The 22,255-nt window shown below is 43.8% G+C and overlaps 1 protein-coding gene across 1 annotated transcript in view; it reads left to right on the top strand.

Annotated features, from left to right (window-relative positions):
• The first annotated feature begins 4,915 nt into the window (after nt 1-4,915).
• LOC101161789 (procollagen galactosyltransferase 2) overlaps nt 4,916-22,255 on the top strand; it is a 28,012-nt gene continuing 10,672 nt past the window's right edge. Inside the window, exon 1 of the mRNA XM_023954088.1 lies at nt 4,916-5,168. Within this exon, the coding sequence (XP_023809856.1) occupies nt 4,948-5,168 (221 nt within the window). The 5' untranslated portion in view covers nt 4,916-4,947. The remainder of the gene's footprint in view (nt 5,169-22,255) is intronic.

The following is a 22,255-nucleotide window of genomic DNA, read 5'->3' as shown; positions in this document are numbered from 1 at the left end:
ATTGATTGTGTGTCTGACTGAACCGCAAAGATATGGGAAGATGAAATGAACGAGTTTCTGAAATTATTCTCACATTATGCACAGAGAAGGCGCATAATTACTCTCAGGATTTTTACTTTACAGGATTTCTTAACAAAGAGAAGAACCAGGAAACGAGAAATTGTGTTAGACTTCTGCAGAAGGAGAAGCCGTCTGTCACAGTGCATACTGCAACAGAGGAGTCCCGTCTTCCCAGTGGATGCAGTCTGTTTTTATTGTTTATGAAAGAAGGTCATTCAATCAGGCAGAGCAGGAACATCATATCCTGTACTCAGCACTTTGTACATCAGTGTTTTCTCACTGAACAGAGACACAATCATATTAGGCCGTTAACAGTATGTGTGAGCAAATGACAACAACGTAAACTCTGTCAAATACATTTACTCATTTAAAGGGGACATCATCAGCTCAGTGACCGGACAGCGCTGTCGTGGTTATTGCCGACGCCCCACAGTGAGGAGGCCCTGGTTCCAATCCCAGCTGGGACCCTTTTGTGTGAAGTTTGGATCTTCCAGGTGCCCAAACTTAGAAAGATGACAGAAAGCTGCGTTTTTCTAAACAGAATATAAACCACAAACACCAATGTGCTATATTGCAGAAATGTCTAAAAATAAAAACATATTATATTTTATGATATATGTATTTAACTGTAAAGAATGTAAACGAAGCAGAAAAAAACTCATTTTCTTCTTTCTGTTTCCTTTCATTTCCCTCGTTTAAAATAATTTTGTTTTTTTAAGAAAATATAGAAAGAATAAAAAAATAGAACTCTCCTCGCGTGTACCAAAAACATGCTTAAATGGTCCCTATGTGTGTGTGAGTATTTTTGTGTCTGCTGCTGCAACAGACTCGTGACCTGTCCGCAGTGAACCCCACCTTCACCCAGCTGTAGCTGGGATAGGCTCCAGCAATGTGTGTGATCCAAAATGGATTCGGAGAGTTCTGCAGATGGATGGATGATTAACATATCAGGACAATAATGTCAACTATTTGGGAAAAACTAAATGACCTAAATCAGGGTAAGAATTTTGTTTTTTGACTTTTCTAAAACTAGAGAACTGGTGAGAATTGTCGTTTTCAAGTCGTTTTTAATCGTTTTCCTTGAAATACGAGTTCATGTTAGCCAAAACATCCTTATTAAAGTCACCAAAATATTATTTGTTCATTTTGTGATAGAGTTCAGAAGAAGAAGGTGAACTTAACTAAAGTCACAACAAGATATGAAAAACCCTATGAAGGCTGTCAAACCAAGCTCAGGAAAATGGAGTCATAAGAAGATCTGGAAGTTCCTATTCATGCCTTTGTGTCTACACCACTATTGTAACCGTCTGTTTTCTTGTCTGAATAAGGAGGCGCTGTCTTGTCTGCAGTTGATCCAGAACTCTGCTGCGAGGATTTTGACTCGCACTAAGAGAAGAGATCACATCTCCACCCCCTCAAAGCACTTCACTGGCCCTTTACACACTTTCGGACCAGAAGAGCCACATCCTTCCAGGTTCCTCTGAGCTCCTGTTGTCAGCGTTCCCTGAGAATTCTTATAAAGGAAACTTAAAACTGTTTTCTTTTGCTTAGCATTTAAACTGAAACTGTCTTTATTTGGGCTTGAAATGATTTTTTTTACGTGGTACATCTTTTTGTCTTTTATGTTTTTGAACTTGTGAAGCACCTTGTGACTTCTGTTCTGTGAAAGGTGCTATAGAAATAAAACACACTTACTTACTTAGAGATGATGGTCTGCAGCGTCAGACTGGAGGCAGGTTGGTTTGTTTAAAACATCGACTGTTGAAAAATCAGCAGATTCATTCACATGTATTTATGTTTACAGCTGCTTGTTGTCATTATTTTGTGATACAAAAGAGCATCAGCATCCATCTGAAAACATTTGAAAGGAAAAGCTCCTGTTAAATAACAACGGACTAAAAGGGAAAATAGCCTCCAAAGCGACAGATTTCCATTTTGCTCTGTAAGCAGAAGATCCTCAGGCTTCACCTGCAGAACCATCGTCCATCAACGGAACACAGCAGAGCTGCCTCGCTGGCCCAGTTCATGGGCAGAAAGAGCGGGAACTGAACCCACAATCTTCCAATCAGAGGTCATCCGCCCAACATCTGCACCACATGGCTATGGATGTATGTCAGCACAACATATGAAGAATGATTCAGATCACCATAGCATAAAAACGTGCAAACAAGTCAACAGAACTCTATAAATCACTTTAAATGAGTTTTTCTTCATCTGTGTCGCTTTGGAACAACTCTGCTGCTTCTTCAGTAGCAAATGCTGATACACACAGCTCCATGCCTTCTAGTGGTTGTTGGTCAAAGGCAAGTCAAAGTCAAAGTCAGCTTTATTGTCAAATATGCTGCATACACATGACATACAGCAGATGAAATTATTTCCTCTCGCCCGACAGTGCAAGCAGCTTATAAAATAATAAAATACAATGAAATAGATAAAATAACAGTTAAAACAAGAAGAATAACAGCAATCTAAACATTGCAAAAGAGCAATGAGATGGTTAAAGTGGCAGTTTAAAGTGACAACAGTGCTAAGAACAGTAAGTGATGAGTCGGTGATGGCAGTCTTTGGTGAAGATGATTTTCTGAACAGGTGTGAAAGTCTTTTTTTTCTTTCTTTCAGTGTGAATTTGCAGGGGCTGCATGGTAGCGCAGTGGTTAGCGCTCTTGCCTCACAGCAAGAAGACCCCTGGTTCAAGTCCCAGCTGCTGGGCCTGCAACAGAACATCAATGGGGGACCTATCTGTGTGGAGTTTGCATGTTCTCCCCGTGCATGTGTGGGTTTTCTCTCCCACTGTCCAAAAACATGCTTAGGTCAATTGGCAAATCCAAATTGTCCCTAGGTGTGAGTGTGAATGGGTGTGTGATGTTGGCCCTGCGACAGACTGGCGAACAGTCCACAAGTGGCCAGGATAGGCTCTGGCAGCCCTGTTACCCCAAAAGGGATAAAACAGTCGAAAATCAATGAATGAGTTTGTAACAGGAAGTGGAGGGGGGCAGGGAGGGGTGAAACTGTCCTTGAGGCTGCTGGTTCTGGCCTGGAGACTTTGCAGTCTCCTCCCTGATGCAGCAGGTCAGGATGCTCTCGATGGCACCCCTGTAAAAGGTCTGCATGATGGGGGGAGGAGCTCTGGCCCTCTTCAGTTTGCGGTGGAAGTACATGTATTGTTGGGCATCAAAGCAGTGATGCAGTGTTGTGGTTCCAAGACAGGTCTTCGGAGATGTGCACCCCCAGGAACTTGGTGCAGCTCACCCTTTCCACAGCAGCACCATTGATGATCAGTGGAGCGTGCTGGGTGGGTGTTCTCCTGAAGTCCACAACCATCTCCTTTGTCTTCTCCGCATTCAGGTGGAGATTGTTGTCTTTGCACCACAGAGCCAGCTTGCTCACCTCACTTCCGTAGGTGGTCTCATCGTTGTTGTTGATGAGACCCACCACTGTTGTGTCATCCGCAAACTTGATGAAGAGGTTGGAGCTTGATGTTGGGGTGCAGTCGGGAGTCAGCAGAGTGAAGAGAAGGGGGCTCAGCACACATCCTTGGGGGACCCCTGTGTTCATTGTGATGGTGCTGGAGGTGTTGCTGCCGACACGAACTGTCTGTGTCTCCCTGTCAGAAAGTCTGGCAGCCAGTTACATAGGGAGGTGTTGAGTCCTAGTTGGTCCATCTTGTGGATGATGGGGATGACGGTATTGAAGGCGGAGCTGAAGTCAATGAACAGTATTCTGACAAGAGAGTCTTTTGTTTCTAGGTGGGTGAGGGTTGAATGGAGGGCTGTTGAGATGGCATCATCGGTCGAACGGTTAGACCGATATGCAAACTGGTAGGGGTCCAGAGTGAGGGGGGGGGTTAGACTGGATGTGATGTATGACTAACCGCTCAAAGCACTTCATGAGAATGGGGGTGAGAGCGATCGGGCGGTAGTCTTTGTAGCAGGAGGAAGATGACTTCTTTGGGACCGGGATGATGGTGGTGGCTTTGAAGCATGCGGGGGCAACAGCCTGGCTCAGTGAGAGGTTGAAGATGTTGGTGATGCCATCTGAGGGGTTGAGTCGTCGCAGGCCTGTGGGGCGGGCTTGTAATCCGTGAAGGTCTGAATGCCCCGCCACAGGTTCCTGGTGTCACTGCTGTCTCTGAAGTGGTCAGCCATCCTCCTGGAGTGCTCCCTCTTAGCCACCCTGATGCCACGTGACAGGTTGGCCCTGGCTGTTCTTAGAACAGCTTCATTCCCAGCTCTGAAGGCAGCATTCCGTTCCCTCCAGTCTGTGGACGTCTCCTGTCAGCCATGGCTTTTGGTTGGCTCGAAGGGTGATGGTTTTGGTGACTGTGACATCGGCCATGCACTTCCTCATGTGTAGGATAGGACGTGACAGTCTCTGTGTACTCCTGGAGATCAGTGATGTCATTATAGGTGGCTGCTTGTTTGAATATACTCCAGTCAGTGATGGCAAAGCAGTCCCGTAGAGCCTCAGTAGATCAAACTGATCTAAATGAGTGGAAAATTATTAATTTATTATTAATCACCTGAGTATAAGTTGCACCCCCACCAAACAATGTATACTAAATAAATGCAGACAAACTTCATGGCTTCATGGAGGGTTGATGTAAGGGGAAAAGAAGCCGGAACAAAAATGCTGCAGATGATGTAGATCCCTGAACCTCAGCAGGTCATTAACCTGCTTCATATTCTTTCTGTGGTTGTGTTGACATTTGCTGAACGCTCTCCTGCCCTGGCAGCGGGGATGTGGGAGGGGTAAAGGAGGTAAGGGGCCCTCTGCCCGCCCCCGTCCTCCTCCTCTACCTTCTCCTGCCTGGCCGCGCGCCTCTCCCACACTCCCTCCTCTGCGCTCCGGGTGCAGCTCCCTGACTCGTGGCGGAATCTGGAAGGGAAGATGTGGACGGTCGGTGCGCTGTGGGCGCTGCTGGCGGCGCTGCTGGCCGGCGGCGCGTCGGAGCCGGTGACGACGGTGACGGAGCCGCTCCAGCCGGAGTCCCCGCTGCAGAAGCCGAAGGTCATGATCGCCATTCTGGCGCGAAACGCAGCGCACAGCCTGCCGTACTACCTGGGCTGCATCGACAGGCTGGAGTACCCGAAGGACCGCATCGCCATCTGGTGAGAGCTGAATCCAGAAACTACCTCCAGTCACGGCTAGTGTCCGATAAATGAGGCAGGGCGCGCTCTCAAAGCCAGTCAGAGCTCACGGCGATGAGGCTCAGCGGGGGTCCTCTTTTAAGACGCACTCAACGCGTGTGTCTGCCGGCATCCAGATGAGAAGATGAAAGAGACCAACCTCATTATTAGTGCTTCCTCAGACCTGCGGAAACGGCCTTCCTTTCAAACAGCAGGACTGCCACATGTGCGCGCGCGGGGGGTGCTCCAGGTGAGCCTGTGTGCTCTCAGAAAACAAAGCAGGAGCCTCCAGGTGAAGGGATGAAAGGAGACATTGAGTTGGTCTGACAGTGGCAGGTCCGGAGGGGAGGGGGAGGGAGGGGGGTTCTGGGAAGGCATGCGTAAAATGTGTGCAGTCTGGGTGGCGCTAATGCGGCTGTACTGAGCAGGTAGGACCGCGGGGAAGTTAGTTTTATGTCCGGCAGACACTTAGCGCGGATCCCCAGCGGTGTCTCTTAGGGACCGTCAATAAATTAACCATTGCATGATATCGCGAAGATTTTAGAACAAACCTTAGACTCACTGCTTTGCAAAAAGAAACGGATTGCAATGAAAAATTTCTTCAAGTTATGTTCAAAGGAGTTTATTTATTTTGCTGTTTTTATAAAAAAATGGTTTGAAGTTAATATTCTGGTATATTGTTCAATAGCTCCGAAACCATGTGACCTAGGGTTCCAAATGAATGACGAGTCGTGGCGCCGACATACCAACAGCAGACATACCAATTTTTTTGAAATTATAGATACTGAATATTTTATATGAATTCTTATATTCAATTTTCAGAGGTTCCCATACAAATTCTGGCCATCGTTTTCTATAGCTCCTAAACTATGTGACCCATCCAGTCCAAATGCATCCCATTGGTCCATTGGTCAAGGGTAATATCTGAATGATTCTATTATGTGCTTTCTTCCTCCAGCTGTTTGCCAGAGATTGATTCTTATGTTTTTTTGGTGCCCCATTTTGTCACTATTGCGATGCCCCCACTTGGATACATCACCTAAGGATGAGGAAAACGAGCTAAGCTATCTGCAAGCTGTCCGTCATGTATGATTGCAAAACGAAGTGGTTTGACTGATGTTGGGATGTCAGTGCCACAATTCGACACATGTCTGGACCTGTTGGGTCAAGTGGTTTGGGAGCTATTGAAAATAAATGGCCAGAAATAATATGCAATCCTATAAAGTTTAATATAAGAATTGATATAAAATATTCAGCATCTATGAATGGTGTTTATGTGGTGGTGGTATGTCGGCGCTATAATTCAGCATATATTTGAAATTATAAGGGCAAAGGGTTTGGAAGCTATTGAAAAAACAGCAGAATATTAACTTAAAACCATTTTTCTTATAAAAACATTGCAAAATATCCATAACCCCAACCCTTAAACCAGTGGCAGACCATGCATAACACACCTGGGCCTCCAGTGTTACAGTGCTACTCTAACACTGGAGTGCTACGTCTGAATCACTCAACCCCCTATTAACCATTTTTATGCCTCTAAATAAACTGAATAAACTAAACAGTAAACAAATCTCGCTATGGAACTACATCCAGCAAAAAACATTGAAAATAACCACATACATTTGGAATATTATTTACTATGATATTTATCAGGGCGGCCGTGGTGCAGCAGTAGGGCGGTCGACCCATGATCGTAATATTGCAGGTTCGATTCCCGCTTTGCACGCCCATGAGTCGAAGTGTCCTTGGGCAAGACACTGAACCCCACCTTGCCTCTGGTGGTAGGCGGGCGCCTGTGTTTGGCAGCGGAGCCGCCACCAGTGAGTGAATGTGTGTGTGAATGTGTGTGTGACAGGGTGAATGGGTCTGTGACTGCCATTTACCATTTACCATCATTTCACTCATCAAAAAATCGGATCATTTAAAGACAAAATCCATCCTCCGCTCTTTCCTTAAAAACAGTTTGATCACCGTCATGTAGATTATGGTCCTTAAGTTCCGTCAAGAAGTCCTTTCTATTTCATCAAGGCCAGTGCTGAGAGTCGAGTCTGTCCAGTTGGGTTTCTGCATAGGTTTGAATTCACTTTAGAACTGAAAATGTCCGCTCGAGTCAAGGAGATCAGTGGGAGATTTTCCTGCAAAATTATCCATGGGGAACATTAGTCAGCTCTGCTTTTAACTGAGACAGGTCAAAAAGTGCTCCATGGTTCTGTGTCAAACTGGACAACGGTGCATGCGACTTCCTGAAACTTCTTTCCAATCAGAAGGTCTAAATACCGTGACGTTGCCTAAGCCTGCTAGAAGGCCCTGCTGACACCAACTCAAAATTTGATTGGTTGAAGGAAATTAATGACCAACATTGATTTTGCATTAGGAGGCCTTCATAACGCATGGTGAAGGCACTTATCCTGCCTGGCAACAGAGGACAGTTGAAATTCGATTGGTTAAATTCTGCAATGTGAAAATACGTCTGTCTGGAAGCAGCATTTCCATCATCAACACAGTAAAAGAGGATGGACAGACCATTTGGAATGATTTAGTGAGTTTGCATGGACAAAATATAATTAACCCATGTTTCAGATATTTTTTAGGCCTTCAGAGAAGACGGCCCACCACTGCCTTAAACACAACTTGAGGAAATGTTTTTTGTAATTTACTTCTTTATGCAAAGCATTTATGCTACGTTCACACTGCAGGGCTTAAGGCTTAATTGAAAAAAAATCAAATTTTTTTGCAAGGCCGTTCACATTTCCAATTAAATGCAAATTTTTGTGATCTCCTGTGTGACCGTGAAATGACCCAGAAGTGACCCGCATGTGCAGAAGAGTACTCAACAGTGAACAACGTCACTCGTTTGTGGAAGTAGCTAACGTTAATAATTTATGTCAACAACAGTGTTGTCAACAGCGGAGCTCCCTTTGCATTATTAAATTCATTTTCACAAAGGAGCCAGCACAATTACAATCTTCTCATTTTTAGAAGGCATTGGAGCCGAGATCGTCTGTACCCACTGTTGTGGAATGGGGATGTGGATATGCTCGGGCCGCGTGCGTGTGTGTAAGAGAGGGCGCGTGCAGCGCACTACAACCGCCCGATTGCGATAAGAGCCCTTGAGTTTGGCCTGAACAGAGCTGTCACCCCAAATATGAATCCAATCGATGACCTCGATTCCCTTCCACTGACTGGTCCCAGCAGCTTCGTCCGCCATGGTTGTTGTTTATGTTCTCGTTCCCGCCTACTTCAACGCAGAATGATGACGTTTGTAGCGTATCAATGACACCTGGCCTTTCAGAAGGAGGTCGCATTTCAAAAGAACGGATCTCTGTTGTTCAGAGTGTCATGAAAAGATCTGATACAGGTTGCACAGGGGCAAAAAAAATCGGATTCAGCCTGCAGTGTGAACGTAGCCTTAGTCTTGGGTTTGATCTAAAATCTTCGCTATACCATAGACTTGTTAATTTGTTGACGGTCCCTATTAAGAGACACCCCTGGGCATTTGCGCTGAATGTCAAATCTCCATCCTAAAACTGTCTTCACCGGGGTTCGCTCAGCGGCTCATGCATTCACACTAAAATGTTTGCAGGTCCAGATCCGGACTCAGACGCAGCAGGCTGAGCTCAGAGCTCTCAGAGACCCGCCTCGCAGACTTTTGTTTTTTTTTTCCCGCCCTTTCCTTTGCATTACGCAGCGTCTTTGTTTGCACAGAACATGGTTTTTGTTCAGAGACCCTAACAAATGCGCGTGCACACAATCAGTCAGGGAATGCGGGTCCATGAGTCAATCCCTGCATGATTCAGCCTCACACCCGTGTGGACTGTGGAGCCAACCATTCAGAAAGGAGGTTAAAGATTCACTCCTCTGGAAAAACTTTTGTTTGCCTGTAGAAACAAGGTTAGGTGGAATTTCTGCAATCGAAGGTCTCTGAATTCTGTCAGATAGAAACGCAAAATATGTGTGTGTGTGTGTGTGCACGCACAACAATAAAAGTACCAGAGGTGGCTAAAACATATTTTGGAAATGTTTCTGAGTTTGAATATAAGTTGTTCCTCATTTCAACACAAAAACATAACATTTTCAGCTTACATTAAGATTCATTTTACTGAAGTCTGGAAAAAGTCCAACTTTTTATTTCATCACATCAAAAGGGTGAACCAAAAAGTAAAAGGAGCTACTTGTGTGAATCTGGAAATAGGTTTTATTAAATAGTTGGGAAAATGTGTAGTTTTGCATCTTGTCATGTAACCAATCAGAGAGCTGGGATACAGTCCTCTTCTTCCTTCTGTTTTGTCAGAGGCTCAGACAAAAACTAAATGGAGGCTAAAGGGTTTAGTAAAATGAATTATAAAGAAGAGAGAATAGAATTCCATTTTTAATCTATAAAATAAAAAGTTTCGGAATCAAACAAGGTTTTCTGGAAAAAAACATTATTTTTAAGAGAATATTTTTGCAGATGCAATACTAAATGTATTTGCTTATGCATTATTGATCCCAAATAAAAAAAAAGCCAAATACAGTTATAGCGTTGAGTTTCAAAACACTTTGCAATAATTTTTTTAATTTATTGTCGAGTTAGAAATTAAAGTTAGTAATCTTTAAATTGAGATTTTCTATCCTTTCCATACATTTATCAGCATAAAATTTCCATCATACAATAAGCTGTTAGCAACAGCCCCACAGGAATGAATAGGAAAGTGTTCAATCTTTCAAAAACGGTCAATGCTTTAAACAACTGCACACTTTCAGCTGCTAGAGAAACCATTTCACCTTTAAAATGTCCATCAGAGACTCTGCTATTTCAGTTTTTAAAAATACTTTATGGTTTCTGTTAAGTTATGGTTCAGGTTCTACGAAATTTACAGGTCATTTATGGATTTAGAATGGAAATCAATGGGAATGTTTAGGAACTAGAGTGGTGATGATGTCAAAACTTACAGTGCAAAGATATTTTTGAAGATACGATCTCCTGATAAACCGCCATAACTCTGACACAGTTTGTCACAGAGTCATGTTTTTTTTTTAGCAAAACGAAGGAAAACGTCTGTAGTTTCCCAAACTTCAACTCTCTATGTGGAGTGTCTGATACTTTTGCCTCTGGAGCCTCAAATCTGAGACAAACTTTATTTGACTTTTCTATATTTGCCCATTTAAAGCAAAGAGATTTTCTTCTTCTCAGTTCTTGTCTTTAACTTCTGATTGTTTGAACAAACTTGAACCTACATGAGACCAGATGACGATGTAGCCCAGAAGGTTGCGATTCTTTCAAGGATATGGTGATTTTGTTAAGTGAAATAAAGTTTTGAAGATATATGCTTTTGTCTGGAGGAAGTGAACATTTGTTACTCAGCTGTTGGTTTGTGTGGAACTTATATTTCTGGATTCATCCACCACTGATCCTTATAAAACTGAAAGAATGATTAATTTTGGAATTATGGTTTAGAAACAGCGTCCTTTTGTTTGGGGTGAGGTGGGGGAATCTGTGCCTAATGAGCAGCAGCTGCTCACAGAATGTTTTTAAATAGATCTGCAGCCTCTGCCTCACATAGAACGTTTGCTGCTCCCTCATTCATTCAGAAGCTACGTTCACACCGGACATATGAACGCACGTTTAGATCACGGTGCTCACACGCTACTTGACACCAGGGCATGTTCCTACAGTTAGAAGAGTCTTGGTGTGAAATGTCGAAACGGTGTAAATCTGGTGAATCTTGTTCCAGGCTTTTTCTTTCTCAGCTCTATTCTGATATATGAAAGACTTGGTGTCACAGAATTCCAGCAAACTGCAATTAATAATTTCTCCTTCATTATTCATTTTTAAACAGTTGTCACTTCTATGCATTAAAAAGGACGCCATCCACACAACACTACCAAATCCCCGATTGGTCAAAGTGCAACTGGTTTAACTTTGAATGACTGCACGTTTTGTATGCAAAGCCTGAAAACGGTCATAAAAACGTGCATAGCAATGCGTGAATGCAAAGGTTTTAAACATGGAGGCCCTAAACGCACATTTAGGTCTGTTGTTGAGGACCAAATGTCAAGCAAAAAGAGTCGTAAATCACCAGGATAAATGGCATAAAGAAAGGCGTTTTGTCTATCAAAAACTCAGAGGCGTCCATCAAATTACCAAACAATGCAAAAGATAACCCTTGCACATTTTTTTCCTCTTTTTCTTTATTTTGCACATTTCGTTTGCACATCTCTTTACCTGCACTGTTTTGTAAATATCTTTTTAAATTATACCACATTTTCCTTGTTCTTGTTTTTTTTTATTATTTTATATTATTCTTAGTCTTTTTTTCCCTGTCAGTTGTTATGGTAACGAACAAATTTCCCACGTGTGGGATCAATAAAGTATTTCTGATTCTGATTCTGATTCTTAGTTTGAAATTGTGAAATTTATTTTAGGATGAAGAGGGGTTTGGCTTTGGCTTTGGTTTTTGGGTTCTTTGGGGTTGGTTTTGAGTTCTTTGGCGTTGGCTTTGGTTCTTTGGGGTTGGTCTTGGTTCTTTGGCTTTGGCTTTAGTTCTTTGGCGTGAGTTTTGGCGTAGGCCTTGGCTTTGATTGGTGAGTCCTTCATGGAAGCAGACGAACCGACAATGGCTGATGGCTTGGAGGACCAATATAGGTTGTCTAAATGCCAAACAGATGTGAACGATCAAGTCTTCAATCAGGAGTACGAGGGTGACCCTGAAACCTGACAGATGAACAAATGTTTTGTAACCATAAGAGATTTCTTTATTGTCTGTGACAAAGACAGCCTGTTTTGATCTTTTTTAAATAGTTTATTAATGTAATACATACTTGTAAAAACAAAAAAGAAGACGAAGAGGATGAACAAAAAAGAAACACTACAATCAAAATAACACTGTTGCTAAAAGTCAGCAAAAGAAAAAAGCAACAATAGCGCTATTAACGGCGCTTTTGTACACAATAGAACGCCATTTCTTATGCCCGTCTTGGGACAAGACAGCGTAGTTTACTTTCTGGCGATGTATGACTCTTTTCGCTTGCTGTCAAGGTGTGAACGCAGCTTATCTCTCAATGGAATATACTCTAAAGCTGCAATCACAACAAATGCGATTCGCGTGGTGGAGGCAGCCAGTTTCAATGTTAAGTCAATGCTACAGACGCAGTCTGAGGTCTGGCTGCGCCAATTGGGCGGCGGGCGACAGTTTAAAAAAATGTTGAAATCTGCTTAGCATTAACCAATTAGGGACTAAACTTTGGGAACATGACGAATTCAGTGACAGTGGGTGGAAAACACAGCCATTAAAGTGAATTAATCAAGTTCTCCTGGTCTTCCATCCATTTTCTTAACCCGGTGAATCTCTTTCAGGGCAGCGGCTAAAATCAGGCTAAACACATTAGCTGGAAGCTCCTCCCACACGCGGCTGCAGCGGCGAGCTTAAAGGAACACATTTTTATTCACGAGCGAAAGAGAGCAGTCGACTCGAAGGGGCCGTGTGAATCGTGTTCGGTCTGAACGCATCTAAAGATCTTTCTGCTTCAGAACAGATTCATAATGACCAGACGCTTTTTGGAAAGACTTGTGCATTTTATTTCACATGTGATATTTGATAACATGTTAGAAGCAAATTTAGCTCCTTTCTGCATTTCACTTCTGCTTTACACCCTTTTTTTGGCATCGTTTCTTACTGTTGAGCATCGTTCATTTTTTTGTCCTTTTAAGTTGTTTTCATGCTTTTGCATCATTTTTGTTATTCCTTAAGGAAACTTCCAATCCTTCAGATGTTTTTTTTTCTTTTTCTAATGTCGTCAGCCTCTTCAGAGACCACATTCAGCCTTAAATATTCACACTAACAATAATGACAGTGATGCCCATTTTCCATTTCACATCTTATTACTAACCATACAGCTGTATGGTTATACTTTCTAAAAGACTCTCCTGGTCCTTCACAAATTTGACTCTAAATATAAATTCTCTTAATTCCTGAGGTTAAGATGTTAGCCCCCCCCCCTAATCCTGAAGAATGTGAGATTACCTGCGCTCTCCAGACCAGCTAAACCTTCTACACTACAAGGTGACATTTGATGTGACAGTTTAAATGACTGGGAATGATAGGATTGTGCATTGACCTGTTTTGATGTCCCACCCTGGGCGATTACCCACAATGCCCCAGCCTAAATCCACCACTGAAGCATCAGGTCTGTTTGAAAGCGACTCGTCTGTAAAACTCAGAGATTCTTTTGCGGTTTCTGGAATCAAAAGCAGAGAATAGTTGAAGTTCACATGATAGTGAGACTGTTTGTCATCACTCGTGTTTGCATGTTTTCCATTGTGGTGACACATGTAACTGAACGCAGATGAAGAAGCTTCATGCTTTTCTGATTGGTATCATCAGTGTTGCTCCGTTTTAAATGATGATAAAAAGCAGAAAGCAGCACCTTTCTCCAAGCCTTTGGGGTTCTACGCCCCGCTGACGCAGAGGTTTCCTCTCACGAGAAAGCTATGTTTCATCTGATGTGTGCTGTCCTGAACACGTTAAAGGTTTGATTCCTCGGTCAGGTGACCCTCCTTGTTCAGCAGAAGCTGTTTGTGGTTGGACGTCTGAATGTGGGCGCCATCCCTTCAGAGCATCTTTTTTACCGTTTGGGAACAAAATGTGCCAAAAACCAAAGAGAAGAAGGGCTGTGTGCTGAACTGACCCAGAATCCTCCTTGTTTCTCATCAGGACTAAAAGACTCCTCCCCTGTGGCGTTCCAAACAGGAAGGACCCTCAAAATCCCATAGACTTCTTTAGAGAAATTAACAGCTGTTACTCAGTCATTCTATTGGTCAAAAATAAACATTCAGGCTCTGATACCTTTTTTCTTGATAATACAAATTTTTTTCATCATATTTTTTCAAGTTATTCAAGTTATAAACTTCCATTTTCTACGGATAATGTCACTCCAGTTCTGATATTCAGTGTTTTCCAGATTTAAGCAACTCCTCAACAATGTTCCAAAGTTGAGAGTTTATAAATTCACAGTGGGCGTGTCCGAACGTCCACACGTTCCCTCCAAACCAGCCTCTCAAAGAATCAACGTCACTGGAAATTCTACCAATTACTCACAAATTTTCACCAACAGCTGCAACCTTTCCTCAAGTTTGACCAAAAGAGCAGTAAATTCTACAGCCGAGCAGAAGATCCTGTATGTTCATGTGGACTAACTTATGCGATCACACTTTGTGAAGGAAAACTGTTTAAATCCTGCTGATCTTCAAGTTCAAGAACACAATCAAGAACATACACACTTTCTTTCTGCCGTTTTAGGCAAAAAAGCTCTAAACTTTTTTACCAAGTTGAAAATCTTGAAGAATTGTTTATGATGACAAACATTTACTGCATGAAATGAAACAAGAACTAGCTAAATTCATGTTTATCTTAATCAGATTGCAGGAAGTTTCATTACTTGGTACCTCAGCTTCACGCCTCCTCGTGCAGCCGGCGGCAGGAAGAGCTTCCCCAGGTGCTGAGCTTTGGTTGATGGGATTTGTGATTCTGTCAGACGTCAGGCTCACTTGGATGCAGGAGTGCTGATCGAGTTGAGGTTTCCCTGCAGGCTGGTTCAAACCGGCACATTGTGTCTTTAAACCAATGAACTGTCTTCAGATTTACGGCCTCGCTGACAGTCAGGTATGTGCTGTGTCCCGCTGGTTTCATCATAATGAACCGTTTTTCTTATTAGATCTAATTGTGTAAAATGTTAATGAGTTTCTGAACAACAGTTGGTTTGTTTTTCTCTGGAACGGAGAAGAGCAGAAGCTCAGCTTTCTCAGGCGTTCAGTAGATCCTCCACTGTAGAAATTGTTGTCAGGAGGATGACCTGATGACGACATGCCGTGGTTGTCATGAAACATAAAAAGTTGCACATGTACGTTGAGCAGAAGTGTCTGCCGGCTGTTCTTGTGCTCAGGTGCTTCTTTGTCTGGACTCCTCATTCTGAGATGAAACTGGTGTTTCCAGCTACACTGACAGGTTCCACAGGACAAAGCTTTCCGGATGTTTCCCAAACATCAGCTGTGTGAACGGAGTTCAGCAGCTGGAGGTTTGTGAAACCCAGTAGAGAAGGAGGAACCGTTGTTGGTGACGTTAGGCCAGAACAGAGAGGGAGAACGCCTGATCCAAGAGTGTGGAACAGATTAGCGGACCGGGCCGGCGTGTTGCGTCATCGAAAGCCTTTGTGAGGAGCGAGCAGGCCACATTTCTAGAGTGTTGGAGCTCTGAAGCAGAGAAGAAAACATTTTGGGAAAGGTCCCCAACAGGAAAACCTGCTAGTCTTTGCCTCCAGATGTCAGTAATTTGATGCGCGCGTTGCATCAAACATGTCCTGCTGTGTTCTTCTGGCACAGAGCTTGTTTTCCACTCAGCCGCCCTTCACCCTGTAAGACCCACAGAGAGCCAGAGCTGTGTGCTGGAACAGCCCATAATTATGTCTGAGGCTGCAGCCAGAGGAGTCCAGTTAGAGGAGAAAACTCTCCTGAACATCTGTTTTGGTTTTTGATGTTGGCTCCAGAAAAACCAGGTGACACGTTCCTGATAACCAGCTTGTCAAAATACAAAGGTGTTCTTTGCTTTCACACCTGTAAGTTTTCTAACTTTATTTTAAAAAGTGAAGGAAAAAACGTCCCGATTCGCTTTGCAACAGGTAGGAGTTGCTTCAAGCCCACAACTCAGAAGTGAAGTTCTAATTAAATCCTGCCGCTCTGCAGAATCTATGTCCTAGAAAACAACCCAGGTTTTGGATTTTACCTAAAAACAGCATCATCATAATCAAAACACCTACGGGGACACTGAGAAAATAGATCAGAAGACGATCAGGGTGGGACTTTAAATATGTTAACAGTGATGATCCACTACAGATGTATTGAGGAGCTTTTTCAAGAACAACTAAGTGCTTTGCAGTCAGATGAATCCATGCAAACCAGTTTAACTAAAATCCATTATATTAATGATAAATACTATCAGTAAAATAAACACATATCTACAATAAAAATAACAAAATGAAATGGTTTAAAAAAAGTTAGACTATAAAAGGTTCCAGATCTGAGGGTGAAGTTCAACTCCCAGCATTTCCCAACATGAACTGACACTTAATCTTCTGGCTCCTGCTGACCCCGAGTCCTGAGGTCACCAACGAGCCAGGAGAAGCACAAGAATTCCCCCTGTGGGGTCAGCAAGCCGCCCTCCTACACCAACTTCACCCCAATGAAAGGGCGTTTTCACTTTCTATGATTGACATGTTCGTGGAAATGATGATCCGCCTGCTTCAGGTCCAAGAAAGCAGCTTTGGTTACTATGACCTCAAATGGGCAATTTTACCTGTAACAACGAGGAAAGGGCTGAATATGTGGTTTGAATGGATTTTTTCTGCAGGTCTGCAGGAGTTTTAGCCAAAAACCAGGAACTTAAACGTCGCTTTAAAACTTTGAGGAAGAATTCACAATCACAGAAGGATATTTGACCCATTTACAAACATAACAGAATTCATATTGTACTGAAATTGGAATTTCAAAATCATGAGGACATTCTGCATTTTATTTAGTCTTGTTGATGCAAAACGTCCTCACATTTGCAGACATCGTTTTACAGCAGGAAAATTCCTCTGAAAACAACCCCACGGGGAGAACAGCGGTAAGCAGTGGCGGTGACTTTGCTTGAGGATGGAGCTACACCTGGGAATGGGTGGTGGAGGCTCAGGAGCAGCAGGAAAAACGTGTCACCTTGAGTTATCAGAAGAAGAATGCAGCAGAATTTTGATAGAAGCATTTGTCAGATTCCAGCGCCTTTAATCGCTCTGTCTCATGATGCTTACATCCTCTTTTCCCTCTCAATCTGGAGAGTCTTTTCTCTTCGCTGAAACGATCAGCTGGATTTATGCTAAAGTTCAGAAAGGGTTGCATGAACCGGATAGATGCTAAAGTCCAACAGATGATTTTTATCTATAGTTGAAACAAAAAAAAGCATCAAACAGAAAAACACTCTTGAGACTCTTTCTCTGCTTGTTTTTCTTTCTATGCTGTGATTTTCCTGCAGAGTTTGGAGTTTGATTGCTGAACGTCACACTCGAGTGTGACCCTGCCGGCCCCGACTGCTTCTGTTGACCCTCAAAGCTGTGAGAAATTCCAGCTCTTCATCCCTCTAAGCCTCCCCTCCCTCCGGCTGTTCTCCTTCTTCTCCCCCATCCCTCTGCACGTCCGTTTCTCCTTTGCCCTCTCAGTCCAGCAGAGAGCCACGTCAGCTGCAGAGTCTGCGCAGACGCCGGCACGCGAGCGTACTCATTATTGCTTCGCATGAAAACGGCGTCTTGCTGCTTAATTGCACGCAGCACTGGGTTATTATTGGGAGGGATATTAGATAGTTTATTGAATCAACAGTCAGGTGGTAGCAGCCCGGCGGGGCCCCTCAGACCTGTATTTATCTGAAAGGGCCACTTTCTGAGAGCAGCCTCTGTGTTTAGGGTCCGGTCCCTGACACGCTTTCCTGAGGTGGATAATTACCTGAGCTGGTTAGGAAGAGGCGAAAAGAACGCTAATCATCAGGTTTGTGGGGAACACACACCTGGTTTTAATGCGATGACTGTAAATCTTTGGTTTGTAATTAATAAACTAAAACTCAGGACAGCATGAGGACATTAACACTAACACAAGCATTTTCTAGTTTCAAACATAAAACTTAAAGTCCCTCTATATGAGAATTGTTTTAAAGACGTTTAATTATGATTATGAGGTTTTCAATCAAAATTCCACAACTTAAGCGTCTTAAAAAGCAATATTTCATGTCTGTCTGAAGCCTCTGTTTCCTTGCATAAGTGAAGAGCTTGACGGGGGGGGGGGCACAAACAACACCGACTGACAGTCTCTATTCTCCAAAGTTTCTCTTTAGCGATAAAGAAACGGTGAAAAGTGATATTTTTGGTTCCGAAGCGATACTTTTTGAACAATGTGTGGAACGACAAAACAAATGTGTGAACCAGACCCTGCTGTTTGATAAAATTACACACCAAAAAGAACTTTGATAAGTCCATGAAAAATGCTTTAAATTACATTATAATTTAGGCTACATTGCAGCAGCGAGCAGCACTGGCTGTGGCTCAGTACTGATGTGATGCTAGCAGATGCAGAATGTTGAATTACCTTGAACAGCAAATAAATTAAATGCCAGAAAGAAAGGGACTATTTGCAATTTTCTAAATTGTGTCCAGTGCTAAACATTTTTCTATTTTGCTCAGACCCAGAGGTGGGCTTACGTTTAGGATTACGGGTTACAGTTAAACTGTGTTCACACCTAACAGTAGAGGCGCCAACTTCAATGTTAAGTCAATTATACAGACGTGATCTGAGGTCCTGCGGTGCGATTTGAGCGGCGGGCGTTTCTGAACCAAATCGCACAACATTACCCCTGCCGGCTACTGTTGAGCGAAAGCGGGTCAATCCTGGACGGTCTGTCTGTGGGCCCATGGAGCAATCCTGATCACTATGCCGGCTTCCCGGGATGCGAGCTGGTGGCCAGACAGAGACTGCTCGAGGCTCAACATTATGATATTTTTCTTATTTCATGGAAGCAATAATTAAAAACGTCCCCTGATTTTATTCTTGTTTTTATTTGTACCCTCTCTGGTTAATGCGACAGCAAGCTTTCACTAGGCCGTGGTTAAAGTCAAGGTTCCTGAGAGGTGATTGTTTAGTCTCAGGAAATGGAGTTTTATCTAATCTGTGAAGGTTCTGGAGAGGATGGATGTGATGGAGCGAGGCCTGTGCGGTCAAGGTGACACGTGTTCTCCAGATGCTGATGTGAACTCCGAGCTGCAGGCTACAATATAATGAGGCTCACCGTAAACTTCAAGAGCGCAGCGAGACGCACAGGAAGGAGCGCAGTGAGGGCGCACAGCGAGGAAGACGGGGATCATGGGAGAACCACTGAAGTTTGTGTGGAGTTGTGTAAGATTGCGTGTCTGTCTGTGTTGTGTTTGTCAAAAGCATGGACCTGTTTAAATGAGGGGAGGGGTTTTAGATTTGAGACACAGGAAGTGATGTTCAGCTGAAGTCTGGCCCGGAGCACCATGATGAAGTCTGGATTTAGGCCAAATCTACCGAAACGAACTGATGTGGAGGAGAGGAGAGAAGGCAACAGTTCCTCCTGTGGTACTAGACTGGACACGTCCAAGAAAACCAGTTCAATGTCTTGATGTCTCCATCTTCATTTTTCCAAAAGAGTTCAGACATACGCGCTGACTCAGGACAACCGTCATTTGTATTGTGACAGGAAGTCGTTCTTCAAACATTTCTGACGGAAGTGCGTCACACGTTTGTACCAATCTCCCAGAAATAACTTGAAAAAGAAAGAAGGTCTCTCAGATCAGCAGAAGTGCTGAGTCATCCTTGCCTCGTGCTTCTTGTGTTCTGGGGGTTTAAAGAGTTCTGCAGGAACTCCTGTAAAGACTAAAACGCTGATCAAGAACATTTTGGATCCCTTCTGCAGACTTTAGCTCTAAACTAATGATGTGCACGCTCACTCTGACGTACACACACACTCTGATGTGCACGCTTAGTCTGACGAGCACGCACACTCTGATATGCACGCTCACTCTGACGTGCACACACATGCTGATGTGCACGCCCACTCTGACGTGCACGCACACTCTGATGTGCACGCTCACTCTGATGTGCACGCTCACTCTGATGTGCACGCTCACTCTGATTTGCATGCTCACATTGAAGTGCATGCACAAACTGACGTGCATGCACACAATGATGTGCACACACAAACTGACGTGCATGGACACTCTAAAGTGCACACACACTCTGATGTGCATGCTCACTCTGACGTGCACGCTCACTCTGACGTGCACGCTCACTCTGACCTGCACACTCACATTTATGTGCATGCACAGACTGACGTGCATGCACACTCTGATATGCACGCTCACTCTGACGTGCACACACATGCTGATGTGCACGCCCACTCTGACGTGCACGCACACTCTGATGTGCACGCTCACTCTGATGTGCACGCTCACTCTGATGTGCACGCTCACTCTGATTTGCATGCTCACATTGAAGTGCATGCACAAACTGACGTGCATGCACACAATGATGTGCACACACAAACTGACGTGCATGGACACTCTAAAGTGCACACACACTCTGATGTGCATGCTCACTCTGACGAGCACGCCCACTCTGACGTGCACGCTCACTCTGACCTGCACACTCACATTTATGTGCATGCACAGACTGACGTGCATGCACACTCTGATATGCACGCTCACTCTGACGTGCACACACATGCTGATGTGCACGCCCACTCTGACGTGCACGCACACTCTGATGTGCACGCTCACTCTGATGTGCACGCTCACTCTGATGTGCACGCTCACTCTGATTTGCATGCTCACATTGAAGTGCATGCACAAACTGACGTGCATGCACACAATGATGTGCACACACAAACTGACGTGCATGGACACTCTAAAGTGCACACACACTCTGATGTGCATGCTCACTCTGACGAGCACGCCCACTCTGACGTGCACGCACACTCTGATGTGCACGCTCACTCTGATTTGCATGCTCACATTGAAGTGTATGCACACACTGACGTGCACGCACACACTGACGTGCACGCACACTCTGATGTGCATGCTCACTCTGACGTGCACGCTCACTCTGACGTGCACGCTCACTCTGACCTGCACACTCACATTTATGTGCATGCACAGACTGACGTGCACGCTCACTCTGATTTGCTCACGTTTACTCAGGGCCTAAAGCCAACTCTGTTGTTGACATGTGGCGTGTCAGAGCACGCCGGTTTCCTGCAGGATAAACAGCTGGAGAAACATACATATGTACAGGGAGAGGGGGAGGGGGGTCACCACTACTGATCTACCTTCTGTTTAAAGGTATAAACACACATACACACAACACACATGCACAAACCTACGTGCACAAAGACACCCATCCATATTTACAAACACACAAATACATGCACATGCACACTCATACTCAAACACACACATAAACACGCACACACACCCGCCCCCCTTTACACAGACACACACACACAAACAGATATATACAAATACACAAATACATGCATACACATACTCAAACACACACAAAAACATGCACACACCCGCCCCCTTGACACATCCACACACATGCACAAACACAAGCTGTTTCCAGTTTCAAACATAAAACCTTAAATCATAACTAACAAGTCTCACTGCAGTAAAACTTCATGAAGGCTCACGAAAGATGATCATTTTCTTGCTCTCACACACTTCTGCACACACACACACAGACAAACACTGGTATTGGAATTATTGTGCTGCTGCTCTGTGGTCACTCTCCAGCTGTTTAAAAACATTTCTGTCCAACTGGAACGCATTCCAAACTGAGTCACGTTGATGAATCTGCAATTGTGTTGTCATGTGTGTGTCTGCTTTACACACACAACACAGGTGCTGTGTCAAATGCTTATTTGAGGGACTGCTGGTCAGGTGTGTGTGTGTCTTCTTTCTCTGGATGCCCGATGTAAAACAGGAAGGAATATTATTGTCGGCAGTGGAAAAGTCCAGCCTGGAAACATATTTTTACCAAACAACCTGTTGACTTTTCTGTTCTAAACGATTTTCTAAGTAAAGCACAGGGGGGAACAGGTGATATTCCTCATCTCTACAAAACAAAGAGCAGCAGTGTCTCCTTTGGGGTTTTCATCTTAATTTATCCTCCATATGGAAGTATCCTCTGCACGCACACACCCAAACTCGCACAAACAGTGGTCACACTGTCCTCACTGAGTCAGACAGCTGAAGTGGAAAAAGCTGAGAGTAAACACTCTGGACTTATATTAGCTTCTGTTTCCAACAATGTGCATTTCTGAAGAACCTGATCCACAATCGCTTGATATTCTTTTTAATGTTCTTTTTCAAATCTTTGATCCATGAGACGCTCTGTCAGCATGTCAGCGATGAAGCTGCCGTGTTAAATGTTTGGCCTTCTCCTCCGTGGCGTCGCTGACAGTTCCAACGGTGATTGCTGAAGAATGTCAGCCGCT

This window comes from Oryzias latipes, chromosome 4 (assembly GCF_002234675.1).
Source record: "Oryzias latipes chromosome 4, ASM223467v1".
In the NCBI taxonomy this organism is placed as follows: domain Eukaryota; kingdom Metazoa; phylum Chordata; class Actinopteri; order Beloniformes; family Adrianichthyidae; genus Oryzias; species Oryzias latipes.
Note: the sequence above shows the minus strand (reverse complement) of the source record. Positions and strands in the feature narration are given on the sequence as shown.